The sequence below is a fragment of the Gobio gobio genome, assembly GCF_949357685.1.
Source record: "Gobio gobio genome assembly, chromosome: 18".
Classification (NCBI taxonomy): Eukaryota; Metazoa; Chordata; class Actinopteri; order Cypriniformes; family Gobionidae; genus Gobio; species Gobio gobio.
In genome coordinates, this window is record NC_137111.1 from 41534779 (window position 1) to 41550130 (window position 15352).

Here is a 15352-nt window from a genome sequence, read left to right on the forward strand (position 1 = left end):
AGATTTTGACCGTTTTTTCCTTTGTCTTTTCTTTTTTGACACTAAACATAAGATACTACGTTTGCTTTTTTAAAAGCCAGTCTGAAAAACCAACCAGCAAAAACAGGAAACCACAACCTGCCTTATTTCTGAAACAGGAAGTTGCACTCTTAAGAGCTCGTTGATTCCTGTTGTGAACCTCGCAGCGGTCTGGGTTTCATCAAGTGTGACTTTTAATCCTCTGGTGTCTGGATCCACTTTCTAGAGCTGAATGCTCAAAAAGTGACAGGTTGAAACTACATTTTAGGGATATGTTGTCTTTCAGATGATTCCAATTAAACAGAGAGATGATACATTCATTTGAACAGTTTCATCTTAGTTAAAGTTTTTTTTTTTTTTTGTAGAGGCTGGGTAAGCTTCCCATAATGGTTCAAATGCCTCATCACCTATCAGTAGACCGTCTGCTGTCTCAGGCAGTTCCGTGTGATTGAAGAAGAGATTATTTATTGCACAAACATGGCACAAGGACTCTCAGCTCTCACCAGAACATTTTATTTATTTGTATTTTTATAAAAAGAAATATAAGCAAATGGAATCAGCAGTTGTGTCACAGCATCGTCTCTGTAGCTACATATATGGCGCTACCTTTGTACAAGCACATGTGCAACTTCAAATATACAAACTGGTAAAGTGGCATAATTATCAGCATATGTACAATGTGGATTTGCAATCATTCACCAACAAATCTTTCATTCACACACAAAGCAAAGGTTTGGCACTCTTTGGCAGTGGATTTTAACTTTTAAGCTTCCAGCTCTTTGCTTTTTTTTTGTTAATTTAAAAGAAAAACGAATATACACTCACTCACACACACATATCAGATACAAATTCAATACAAAAGATAGAAAATCTTCTTTTTTGAGCCCTCAGACTCTTAAAGCCACAGGTGACGTAGGAAACGTAGGAGAGTGGCATTGTGTTTATCACAGATGCAACATTTACCACTAAAAACCTGCACTCATTCTGACAGAATGCATCATACAAGCTACATATATCACAAAAGCACCACACTCACCGCAAAAGGGTTTAAAAAAACCCATTGTTTCTCAGCAGGTCTAACGGTGAGTGTACTGAGAACATCCCTTTTCCACCGACACAATGCCGGTTCTGGTCCCAATCTGGGTCTGTTATATAAAGAAATGTATTTTTAAAAGTAAAACCAGTTTTAAAACTTTGAAACAAAGTCATGTGCATCATCATTCAGCTCTCGAGTCATTAGAAAATCAGGCCAGTCCGAGCACCAAATCTAGGACCAGTACCGGCGCTATTTTAGTGGTAAAGTGATAATTGAGTACTTTGGCACTGAGTATTGAGCAAGTAGGTATTAAGAAAGTACTGAGGTGGGTAAAACAGGAGTGGATGAGGTAATAATACATCCCTGACCTCTAGAAGAGAGCGAATGAACAGAATGATTCAATGGGAAAGTGAGACGGGAATAGGAATAGACAGATTAGAGAAGAGAGAGTGGAAAAGAGTCATTTAAGTGCAAATGAAGCCTCGGTGTGACTGACACACGAAGCACGGAACGAACAAAAATGTGTGCAAACAGCTTAGCTGAAATCAATTATTCAGCTCAAATGGCACACAAGGACATCTTTGGATCCTCTTCATAAAAATTCCCTGTGATCATGCTCTCCCTAGTGCCCTAACTTGTGCCCTAACCCGTTCAAGGACAGTCAGCAGACAGACACAGACGTCACCAGATAAGGAGTCCCATAATAATAGCGGAGAGATGAGTTCAGTTGTCATTTTTCTTTGGGGTGAATCTCTCCTTATCATCCTTGCAGAAGACAGGAAGAAACGAGGCATGATGATGATGATGATGTGGAAGAGAAGGAAGAAGCACTAGGTGTTTCTCTTACTCCAGTAAGTTGGGAGACTCAGGGATGGGATCTGGAAAAGAAAAGGCATGTTAGATGTTTTGCACCGCCATAATTTATGTGTAGAATCAACAGGTCTACCTTTAAGACTTCTATATAAATGCCCTCTGTTATGATATGAAATGCCCTGTTACATATGAAACGAGTGATGTCTCCAGGCAGTCCAAATGTAAATGTGCCAATTTTAATGTTTTTGTAGCTTAGTGTTTGTTAATGAGTAGTCTGGATGGGTGGTGGTGGGTGCTTTGCATAATGTATTATGCATGTTTACATAGTAGTTTTATGTCGTTGCGTAGCTATTTTACATTTATGCATTTGGCATACACTTTTTTTTCCCAAAGCAACTTACATTGCATTCAAAGAATACATTTTATTATGTTCTTTTATTCCCTGGGAATTGACCCCATGGTCAAGCTAGTGTTTGAGCTGCAGGAAAGTTGCATGCATTTTGTGTTAATTAGACCCTATTTCTGTCGAATACACACTATTTACCTGCTTGAACCTCCTTAGCTCTGGGACCATTTTGGGGGATTTCCACCTGGATTTGGCCTACTAAAATCAAAAAGCTTCCCATACCCACATACAGTGGTCTAAATACACAATTTTGGTGTAATTTTACAGGAGACCCTTTGAAGTTACATAAAACACTGCTAAAAGTGATAAACATTTAAGTACATGTTGTCTGAGCTGTAATAAACCCCCCAAAAAAGAGGCGCTTTTTGATTTGTTTGGTTATAAATTAATTTTTGGAAGTGTATAACTCAGGCACAGTGAGCTCTAGCACCCTGCAGACAGTTTTGGCTGTTTCCACTAGATGGCAACAAATACTGGAAAAAATATTTTTTTCTGTATCATGTATGCAAGATTTATTCAAATTGATCTGAAGGGAGGAATATTACCTTTTTTAATGTAATTTCCGCCTACCCAAATCTCTCCAATATACAAAGTGTCCTCATTTACAGTGGTATAAATGCAATATCCCAGTGTCACAAAATAATTTTTTCCAGTGTTTGCTGACATATGCTGGAAACAGCCAAAACTCTTTGCAGGGTGCTAGACCACAACATTTTTTGTCTGAGCTTATTACAGCTCAGACAACATATATTTAAATGTTTATCACTTTTAGCAGTGTTTCGTGTAACTTCAGAGGGTTTCCTGTAAAATGACACCACAATTTTGTATTTAGATCGCTGTATGTGGGTATGAGAAGCTTTTCAGTTTGGGAAGGCCAAATCCAGTGTACATTTAGTGTAAATAAGTTACTAGTCTGTGTAAAACAAATGCATATCTCCAGAAAGTAGACATTTCAAGCTTTCAAATATGAGGTCAGAGCTCCTCCATAGACATTTCAAATTTAAAGTATATACTTGATAACATCATTCCGGACCCTTATCATTTTTTCCGTATATTGGGTGTAATAGAATATGTTAACGTTTTTAATGTTCAAAAACACATTTTTACATACTGTACATTATTGCAGCTCCTCTATTCCCAGTCTGTATGAAACGCGCTGATTTCTACAAAGCCCCTCTTTCTGAAAAGCTCTAATTGGCCAGCAGACCCAGTGCGTTTTGATTGGCCAAACGCCTCAAGCGTGTGTTGGAAATGTTGCGGCCATTACCATAATTGTGAGCTTCAGCTTCTAAGGCTTTAAGCAATTGCAAACACACTTTTCGGTTTTACCGTATCAGTTCGAGCCCGAGTCAGATTCTGAAAATGCGGATGATCAATAGGAACCAACTTTGCAAGCACGATTTCAGCAGAACGTAACCGGCGTTGTACTCTCCCAGGTTCAGGATACTGTCCTCTGTAAAATTCACTGTGCACAAGCAAACTCTTTTGAACGGTTTAATAAATAATCTCTGATTCCTAATTTCATCCTTTTTCGGAAGGCCAAACAAAGCGCTTTTGCTTTCGTGTCGAAACACACAACGTCTCCGCTACATGACGACAAAATTACAATTCACTGACGCCTCGTCTTCTTTCTTTGCGTGTGCCTTTAGGGCGGCATTATGCTAATATTTCACATTGTGATGTAGACGTTTTTGAGGAAGTAATATCTGGATTTTGATCTGGAGCAGCGTTCTCAGTTAGAGTTGTGGGAGACTATGAGCTTTGTTACTTTGCAGATCATTTACATGCTTAAACAGATACTTTACTCACCGAAGGAAAGGGAAAGCATTAAAAAGCATCATATGACCCCTTTAACATAAATTTTTGGTCTTATCATGCATATTATGTTAAATATTGTGTGTTTTTGAAAAATTACTGCAAAAAAAATCGAATGCTTTCGTAATCTTTTATCAAAATACAATAACTTCCTCGGATACAACTTTACTTTCCAGCAGGCATTTTTGACACGCCCACTTTTTCTGATCCAATCTATTTGAGATGCACCGATTGATTGGCCAGGGATCGGAATTGGCCGATTTTCTGCATGATCGGCCCTGATCGGTAATCGGCCGATCAGTCTCACGTGTCTCTGATTTTGAGCCGATCCGTCTACATGCGGTTGTGAGCATGAGCGTGGCCGCGACGTTGACGTTGACGTCACAGCCACGCTTGCGCTCACAGCCACAGAAGCGAAGAAGACACTAATTATGCCACCAACTTGTAAGGTTAAAATAAACCGCGGGGGAACCACCAGGAAAGCGCACAACAAACCTAATTAGACACTTAAAACTCCATCACCCCGCGGAACATGCCCAGTTTGAAGAAGGTAGTAAAATAAAACGGCTAAAGCTGGCCAGAGCTCAGAGCCAGCCACAGGTCTGCAGCCTCTCCTATCTTTCCTTGGTATAAGCAGCGAAAAGACCAAAGCAATTACAAAGAAATTATGGACTTCATGGCGCTGGATGACCAGCCGAACGCATAAACCGTCACTTCATGAGAATTTACCGTTTCATTTGAGAAAACTGTCATATCATGAACACAAAAACTCAAAGCTCTTCACGGCAACCCGTCAAAATAAAAGTTTGGTTTAAAAAAAATTGAATTGACAGAATATATTGGGCTACTGTTGTAGCCTACAGTAGATTTAGCTACATCTCTATGTAATAATAATACGTCTCTACTAATAATAATAATTATGCCTAGATGGTTGATTTATTTTTTACTTATCATCATAAATAATAAACTTAATAAAAAAAATGTTAATGGTTAAATACATTTTTTTAGCTGTGTTGCCCTAATTGGTACAGAGTACCGTACAATTTGTATGGTATTGGTACCGACTACTGTAATTTTGGTACAGTGACATCCCTAGCTGGCAACATTTATTACCCAATTACTGAACTATTATTTGGAGGAGTATTGTACACTTCAGGTTTGTTCATTCATAGGATCTTTGGACTTTTGAAGACAAGTAAAAAAGAGAAAAAGGTAAATTTTTATTGTTTTGTTTCATAAAGCAACTGATTTTCAGTTATTTGTTATTTCTACTTCTTTCCAGGCACAGAACAGTTGTTTAAGTGAGAGAATATCCTGTTGTAATGTTTAATAATTTATTTAATAATAAAATAAACTTTTGCTTTGAAGAAAAGGTAGATTTTAGTTTGTATATGCTGTCAATTATAGTTCTTAGAAAGAAAATCAGAATCGGCAAAAATCTGTATCGGCCAATCTCATTAACAAAAAATCTGTATCGGCCAAGAAAAGTGCAATCGGTACATCTCTACAATCTATCCTTTATCGTTAAATATCCTGTTTTCACTTTGAGTCACATTAAGGAAGTAAAATTGGTTGCAAACTTGTTTAACGTTTTTGTGTGGGAATACAGAACTGTCTGTATGTGCCAGTAGGTCATGTATAATAAAGAAACACGCATGAAAGTTGCACGCATGCATACACACGTTCTCGGTTTCTCAGAATCTGGCTTGCCATCAGAGAAGCAGAAATGAGTGTTGTGAAATGAGGGAGAAAAGGGGAAATTGACATTCTGTAAATTCCGCTGAGTTAAAGGTTACTGGAGAGGAGGCGTGTGTCTGTGTGTGGAGACTAGTGAGCTGGACTTCATAACGTTCACCCACACACACTAGACTCAGGCTGTGTGCAGATTGGCATGCATGTGTTCATTTTTCGTTGAAACCGTGCGGCTACAGCTTTTGCCTACTAAGAAGTAGAGAAAATTCAAGAAAAAACATTTCTGATTTTGTGGTGTGTGCGCATTTGTTTAAGATTGGGTATGTTAAGTACCATCGTCAAGTGTGTATCCGTGTGTGCAGTGGTTCTCCAGATGTTTCTTGTCACCTGCGTGACAGTGACAAGCTTTAGCAATCTATTTGGAGTTGGATTACTGTTTCATGTGTGTCGTACCCTGTGCTGGGAAGAACATTTCCCCTTGGATGTTTGGGGAGAGTGGAGTCCCTGGCTCCGATAGGAGGTGGCGTCCTGTTTCAGATGACTGCCTCATGATTTGGGATACAGTGCGGGTTTTAGGTAGTGGAGAATCGCACAAAAACACTGGGTTCTCATGCGCCTGTGCTTCACTAGAGAGAAACAGAGGTTTAATGAAAATATTTGTATGTATGTATTTATTAAATATATAAAAATGTTAGTGCTGTCAAATCGATTAATTGTGATTAATCACATCCAAAATAAAAGTTTGTATTTACATAATATATGTGTGTGTACTGTGTGTAATTTTTATGTGTATATATAAATACACACACATGCTTGTATATGTTTAAAAAGAAAAGTTTTATTTATATACAGTGAAATATACATTATATAGGCTAAATATATATATATACAGTATATACATGCAAATATTTCTTATATATATATATATATATATTATATATGAACGAGTGTGTATTTATATACATAATAAAAGTTTGTGTTTACATAATATATGTGTGTACTGTTAATAATTATTATGTATATATAAATACACACACATGCTTGTATATGTTTAAAAAGAATAGTTATATTTATATATAGTGAAATATACATTGTATAGGCTAAATATATATATATATATATATATACAGTATATACATGCAAATATTTATTTATATATATTATATATGAACGAGTGTGTATTTATATACATAATAATTATACACAATACACACACATATTATTTAAACACTTTTTTTTTTATAATGTGTGTGTGTGTGTTTACAAGTAAATGTCATGAAACCTGTCAAGAACATTTTTTTTTTTTTTTACATTTTTTTCCTTTTTTTTTTTGCATTGTGAAATTATTTTTATGACAGGCACATTTCCTCCAAATTCTCATTATAAAATTATTTAATGTAAAATAATCAATCATAATAGTACATAAAAAAAAAAATCACATTTACTTTGTAAAGTATGCTAAACTATGCTTATTTATAGAAATGTTTTACTTTATTTTAAAAGCATACCGTAATGAGAATCACCATTGAGAATACAAATCGCAAAAATAAATAAATAATCTGGAAGTATTTCTGTAATAGGAATTCAGAAGGAAAATGTATCTGCAAATTTGGACATGGTTTTGTGAGATTCATATGAATACTGCTGAGTCTAGAGTATTTTGGTCACTGTGGAAACTTACCTGTCCATACGCACCAGCTCATGTGAACCTGGGAAAAACAGGAACAGGAAATGGTTCATTGTGAGAAAGGAAATGCAGTCTCTTTAAAACAATTAGTACAGCTACTGTACTGCCATCAGCAGACTGTGCAGCGCTCTCTCACACACACAATATAGGTCAGAGTAAGTGTGTGAGCAAACCATGACTAAGTCTACGTGTGCGTGCGTGCGTGTATGTACTCACGTCTGTGTCGCTCTACTGTTTGTCTCTGTCTGTAAACTAGCATCAGAATGAGCGGGAGGCACAGAATGAAAGCCACACAGGCTGCGATAGCCAGACCTTCAGCCACTGAGTCTGAAAAAGAAAGACAGAGACGTTATTGATGGAAAAGAGAAAAGAAATGTGTAGTGAATCAGCCCTAAAAGCATTTGGACACTTAAGGCCACACTTAACAATGAACGAATGTCATTGCATTGGATGCCAGTTTGCATATATTATATAAAAATGGAGCACAAGCACATCTTTTAGCCAGAACATTTTGCAGAAAAGTTGGGGTTTAGAGAATGAAACAATAGATTTAATGGGATAGTTCACCCAAACATCATTTACTCACCATCAGGTTGTTCCAAACTTGTATTAATTTCTCTCTTCTGCATAACATAAAAGAAGATAGTTTTAAGAATGTTTGTAACCAAACAGTTGTGACTTCCATAGTATTTTTTTCCCGATACTATGGAAGTCAATGGGGCCCATCAACTGTTTAGTTCTGTGTTCAGCAGAAGAAAGAACCTCATGCAGGTTTAGAACAACTTGAGGGTGAGAACAATACCTTTAAGGGTGACTTCACTAAACAGCCACCCCATTTTGTACACCATGTTACAGCGCAACAACTTGCATTATATTCATAAACCAATCACAGTCTAGTTTTAATAGTTACATGAATAGAGTTTGGGTCAAAGTCAATGTAATTTTTTTTTACACAGATGTTAAAATAGGCTCATTATACATGTGTCTTATATTAAAAACTATACTTGTGATCTTGAGGGGGATTTTCATTGAGTTAAAATGGAAGCTAGTTCTGAGGAAATACGTAGCATCATTTGTTTGCAGATGCCATTTGGTTTGACATTTTTAAGTGTGACATTAAGTGTCCTAATACTTTTTAGGACCTCTGTGTTATTTTTGTGTTGTTGAACGTACCATCTGAAGAACTGTGAGACCACGCGGAACACTTCAGACTGCTGTTGGGAAGATGTGATGCTGTGGAAACACGTGACATTAAGATCACACAAGATTGAAAGGGATACATGATTATCACACCTGACCTCTCTCCTGGCTCACTTACTTGCCACCACAGTCAGATAGATGAACTCATGGGCGTCCTGCTCGACCTTGTGTTTGCCATGAAAATCCAAAAGCACGCAGCAGTATTTGCCCTGGTCCTTGTGCTTGATGGTTTGCAAGGAGATGGTGAAAGACTTGTCACCTTTGTTGTATTCCACTCCCAGAGAGCGGTTGGTGTCTTTGGACCCGCGCGGGTGTATGCCCTTGTGGCAGTGCTCCTGTGAGTGAGACGTGAAGAGCCAGGTCTTAAACAACCTGTCCTCCGCGTAAGCCTTGGATCCGGACTGAATGCATGTCATGGTGACGTTGGCCCCTTCAGGACACTCGTAGATCCGATGGGGCACAGAAACACTTAGAGAGTGACGCTCACCGCTCGCTGGAGAGACAGAAAGAGAAACATTTTAATAAAAGATTTACATTTGATATCAAAGTTGTACAATGTTTTGGATCTTAAAAATACCTTTTTCTAGATAGATGGATAGATAGTTATAGACAAATCTAAGCGGTGACGTGGAAGATTACGTTACTGTTGATCATCTGTCCTTCATCGTATAAAGCCCGCCCTGACAATTTGATTTGTTCAAACAGCTCTGGTTCGAGCATAGTTGCTCCACAACGATCCAAGTCCAGACTATAGACTGTAAAAAAATATGGACGTAGTGTCCGTGCCGCCACCCATAGGTTTCTGAAGAGAGTTTCTGAAGCCTCAAAGTCGGCCGTTGCCATCTTGGCAGCACGTCACCGGGCATCACTCCCGGATAACAGAACATGGGCAAAGAGGGGGGGACGTGATGACTAACGCCAATCCACCTGTCACTCAAAGTGGCCACGCCCTTAATTATGTAGAACTTTAAGGCTTTATATAATGTAAACAAATGAGTTATAAAAAAATGCACCCCCCTCACAGTTGTCATGAAGGGCAAAATTAGCTGTATAGACCAAAACCACAATTTGTACCAGGCTGTAAACATGTTTTTTTTCTTCTGAAAAGTTGGGGCTCAATGAGATTCTGCTCTCTTCTGGAGCCTGTCCCTAGCGGTCAGTCGATGAATTGCAGTTTAATTCACTTAGGTATTGGCTTTAAGAGAAACTGGGTGAGGTTGCCGCTTGGTCCAGACCAAATTTCCCGACCTCAAATGTTGTGGGCGGGGCTAAGTTCGGCTGGCACCCAGGCTACTTATTTCCATGTGTGCGTTTGGTACTTGTAAGTTGTAAAGCTCAGCACTTAAGAGTCAGCTGACCACATGTGCTTCTCTGTCAGAGTTTGTTTATTACAGTGGTGTCTTGGTGGCTAGGCTTTAGCGTTCGTCTTTATATTAAAAATGTTTAATCAATGTCAAATTTTAAGCCACACATTTAAACATGTATGAGTGTCACTGGACGTCATTTGTTAGATATTATTATATTATATGATATATAGTATTTATTTTAGGTATAATTTCAAATCAACCAAACATTTGTTGTGAAATGCTTAATTTTATTTTATATAAAATGTATAATCCATTATTTTATCAATTATTGTAATTCAGCAAATGACTTAAAAACTGTGCCTTTCAAAATGTGTAAATTGTGTTCCTCCAGTCACATTAATTCATTTAAATGTTGCTTATGTGTCCAGTTGTATACTAAAACTACTACTATTTTATAAAAAAAAAAACAAGCTTTGTGAAACCCAGATGTGCTCTGTGAAGGAAAAGCATTTCCACCACATTAGTGAACAAACAACAGGTGCCATTTTAGACTTCAGTCTTCGGCTGCTATTGTTTCTTCTATCCATGACTATGATGTTCTGTGCTCAAGTTTTATTGTGTGTGTGTGGTAGAAAATAATGGTGGCACACTGAGTACATTGTTTCCTATCCTGTAATAGACCAAACAGACCTACACCCTAATTACACATACAAACCCTATGAACCAGAACTGAATGTTTATCTACAGGGCAAATCAAATGGGAAAAACCCAGATTTCTCATGAATGGGTAAATATTATTTCCTATATTTATGAATGACTGACCCAGATATTGATTGCTTGAATGCATGGCTACCCGTCAGTCTGTGCTGCCCTCTACCATCAATACATGTGCAGTTGACCTTAATTTAAAGAACCATTTCTACAGACTGCACATTAAGATGAGTGACTTAAATGCACATGGCCTAAATCTGTGTGCATGTGTGTCAGGAAGAGCAATAGGAAACGGCGTCTGTGTGATAAAGTGCAGCTCAGGGCGGTGTGTCCGTTCCTGCCTCTCACAACAGTTCAAACCCCTCCTGCCCTATTATTCCCTATAAACCTCATCCGTCCTCATATTCCCAATCAGCGCTCGTAATTATCCGGTTCAGGGCTCCATTTCCCACCCCCTGAGATCCTGTGCTGGGAATCCGCTCTGGCAGCTGCCCGCGGTTCAACATGTCTTTGTTGTGACTGGATGTAATACTACTCTGCACTCTGGACATAAACGTGCCGTCTCTAAGTACCGGGCCATGATTGGATCAAAGGCACATTAGAGAGGCAGAGCCAATCCAAACTTTTGCTTTAAAACCCTTTCAAGAAGGGTTCAAAACAACATCAGCACGATTTGTTGAAAGATTGGAAGATGTCACTGATCATAACTAGAGCCCAGGACTCATCTGCGAGCGAGAGAGAGCGAGAAATAATAATGAAATGTCCCCTGCCTGAGGACATCTGTCTGCAAATGTGTTTATCTGTGCTTATCTGTGACGTCAACACAAAAGCATCTGTGCCACTAAATTTACATGGACATCAGCGTCTATCCTGCTCCTTGTTACTGATATCTGAAGAATGATCACATTTACAAGCCGCTGACATGCACCACCATCCACAATCTGTTTCTTTTTGAGAAAGAATGTCTTTATGATTGTTACTCGAAGATTGAAATCTCTTTAAAGAGAGATGTATACTGCCAAAATCCCAAAGGACACCAAAAAGTTAGAAAAACGCAGTTAAAATATAGCCTAGTCAACATTTTATATAATAGCTTTAAGTAGGGGTGTAACAATATGACATATGATGAAAGGTTAACAAAAAACGTACTGTTGATTAAAATGCTAAATTTGGTATTACATTGGGGGTAGAAATGAATAGTCTTGGACTTGGTGCTGGTAACCAAATGGTGAGCGCTAGAATAAAAATATTCATGATTCTGAAGCTGAAAGAATTATTTTAGACAATTTTACTTGCACTTATATACTTGACTGAATATTTTTTTAAATAATGTAGGCCACTTTTTACTGGTAACATAAGACATTTGCCATTTTCAGAACCCACAAATATTCCCCCATTGCATTATTATACATTATATTCAACATTAAAGCTGCTGTCCGTAACTTTTTTGTGTTCAAGATTTACAAAAATTATATCATGAGAATGTACAACATGAATCCATTTTCCAAACTGTTTTTGTCTTACCCTGAATCATTATGGTACACTTATAATAAGTGTTTATATTGGGACTATTTCAGGCCAGACTGGTAGGAATCGCGGCGGAGGAGCACAGCCACTGCGTGACTCGCCATAGACATAAACAGAGAGAAGTAGCTCCGGCTGCAATGTTCTTCCGCAAGACGCATGCGGTTCTGTTTATTAACAGCTAGAGCGCAAAAAGTTACGGACAGCTTTAAATATAGTAGTTTAAATTTGTACTGACACTAAAACTCTGTAAACTTGAATTCTTTCCACACAGTAATTTTCATTTTGGGTGAACTGTACACAATACAGATTGTCACTATCCATTTTGTATTGCGATATATTGTGACACAATATATTATTACACCCCTAGCTTCATCCACTGATCATTACTTCTCTTAAAACTATCAGTCACATAATAAATGAGATGCATCAAACCAAGTTTAACATCGTTCTCAGGACACTTTTGTAATTGAACACAAATGCAAATTAAATTTGAGAGCTTTGGTGGTGAGGGAGATAATCAGTACATTTTGGACTGTTCCTCACACAAAACTCTCATATGACTTCAGAAATCCTGGAATATTGTGGACTTCTTTTATGATACGTTATGCTGATTTTGGTCGCTTGACAGCATGTATGTATTAAATGGAAAACATTCACATCTCATTTTGTCTTTCATGGTAGAGTGCATTTTTGTGAACTGTTCCTTTAATAAAGGCAGAGTCCCCATTGCTGCCCCCACCTACATGTGTTGGTCTCATTTCTCACTATCACTGTTTATGTAAGAGCCTCATTACAAGGTGTTAATGAAAGCCATGGGGGCCTAAGAACCCCCCTCCCATCTGCAGAGAGCATGACTGTGAGGTACTGTCCCATTTCACCTGAAACCTCCTGCAGATCAGCATCTGCCTACCATTACAGAAACTCCTCGGTTTCATGCATTAACAGATTGTTTTAGCTGTGGAGTATTGGACTATTTTCCGAAGCAAAATCAATATATTTTGTGGAATTATTATTAAAGTAAAGATCTGTTTAAAATCATGGGGCAGGTTGGAAAATGGCACCATTGCTAAGAGTCAAGATCAATAAGCAGTAGTGATATTTCCCTTAGCAAGCACCACTAATGCTCATCATTGCATCATCCTTCCACTCTTGCGTTATTTTTCTCTTAGTTCTCAGTTGATCATTTTGTCCCCTTCGTATTCTTACTGAGAAGACGCTGTGGATGTAGCCTCTCCTAGGGACTTAAAACCCAGGGGGTCAGGAATGTAATCCCAGTGCAGTATCCGCAGATAGTCTCCCTGTCTCATTCCATTTGGGATCATTTCAGTCTTTCTCTCTATATATGCTGATTTCTTTGGCCTGGTTAAGATGAAACTATCAGGGGTTTTTTGAGAAAGATCACACCTCCACATAAGGGTGTAGGGATGGCTAGCCAATGAATCGATACCCCCTGGTATGGAAATCTGACCAGACTGATACTTAATAACAGCTTCCCCCTGGGAACAAGCCTCACAAACCCTGCCACTTCCTGAAGACCCACATGTACACCTCCCACTGTCTACCTTTAGACCAACCGCTCTAAAATTGGCAAAAATCAATATAGCTAAATGATGAACCAGCCATTGTCGACCACTATGGATTATTGAATTAATCTGCAAACTAAAGCTGGATAATCAGTACACAAATATAAAAATAATTCATTTTCATAAAGTGTGATGTGGTTCAATTTATTGTTTACACATCATATATAAGAGAAAACCAAAATAACTCAAAATATGTCTAGGCTGAGAGGGAAGCTTGTGTGAATGAGGAAGGAATGATCCAATTAAAGCTGATGTTTAAAAATAAAATCATTATAAAATGGCATGAGTTCTGGCCACACATAATGTGAAAGTATATTTTTTTCTATTAGTCTATTCGTGTTTTTCATTTCATTTGTTCTGTAACATATTCGGGTCAAGACAACAATGCATAACTACATTTATTATGAATCATATTATTGACCAAACTAGCTAATATTACGTAGGCTATATGAGTGTACTTACAAGCCAATTGTAGGATTCGCTAGATCTCTTAACGCCCACTAACTACAGCCTACGTTTTAGCCAATCCGCTACATTTGTAAGATGGAAGTAATATTTATGAAACAACAGCATTAGCAATAAATTCGCTTCTTATTGTCGACGGCGCGCACGAGAGAGAGAGAGCGTAAACTCGGCGACTTGATGCACCAAAACATTGGGTTTATTTTCGGTATGATTCCACCTATTTATACGTACTTAACCAACATAACACGGCTTTAAACCACAGAAGAAAATTAAAAGGAGCAACCGAACTAAATGTCAGTGAAGAAGTAGCGTGTTGTAAATCAGAGTAGCCTACATAGGGAAGTATGTGATACACAGTCGAAATGACAGATGACAGGCTTGTTTGTAGTTGAACGTTGAATTCGGGCCAAAAATTGAGAGAAAGAACAGTTGTTTTTCCGTTTTGAAACGAGTTGACACACGCCCGTTCAGCTTTGAGGACGTTTTACAAGTAAACAAATGTCAGAATCCGAGCACGCGCTTGAAACGCAACGCGGATGTCTCGAGACGCGTTTTAAAACTTGGACCACGATGTTAAACCCCTACAAAATTGCAAACAGAAGAGCTATTAATTATAACACAGCAACAGAAATAGAGTAGACTTACCTTTAACTGCAGTTAGAAAATGAACGCAAAGCAAGAGAGCCCGAAATACATCCATCAGTCCTGTCTTAAATTTAAGTCCAGAGTCCGGTGCAATTGTTCCAGTCGTGATGACAGAAAACTGGTACAGTCTTCCTTTTATTCCCGTATGTTGTGAACTGCTCTTACAGTAAGTTATTTCTCAGAATCATATCAGAAGTGAACCACAAAAAACAAGAATCTGTCCTTCTCTCTGTCTCCCTCCTCCCTCCATATCACTCCTCCCACTAGACTACAAATACTATGGTTAAAGTTAGAGTACATTTTTGAATGCATTGAATTATAGTAAATGTTTTCAACCATTATAATTAAAATTATATTTTTTTGTAATATGTAGTAATATAATTATCATTTAATTGAAACATCCACATTTCCTGTATGTTTTTGAAAGTTCATCAATCTGCATAATTT

At 37.9% G+C, this 15352-nt stretch overlaps 2 protein-coding genes across 2 annotated transcripts in view; one reads left to right on the top strand and one right to left on the bottom strand.

Moving 5' to 3' along the window:
* The window catches only part of cdh23 (cadherin-related 23), a gene marked incomplete at its 5' end in the record, with an annotated part of 329690 nt that overhangs the window by 281872 nt on the left and 32466 nt on the right, over window positions 1-15352 (top strand). The gene's annotated exons all lie outside the window — the stretch shown is intronic.
* Window positions 380-15155, bottom strand: vsir (V-set immunoregulatory receptor). The gene is made up of 7 exons (XM_079843314.1): window positions 14906-15155; window positions 8786-9160; window positions 8641-8700; window positions 7684-7794; window positions 7462-7489; window positions 6234-6406; window positions 380-1932 (listed from the first exon to the last, which is right to left on the bottom strand). Exons 1-7 carry the CDS (start codon window positions 14958-14960, stop codon window positions 1898-1900), a joined length of 837 nt encoding a protein of 278 aa, XP_079699440.1. The 5' UTR covers window positions 14961-15155; the 3' UTR covers window positions 380-1897.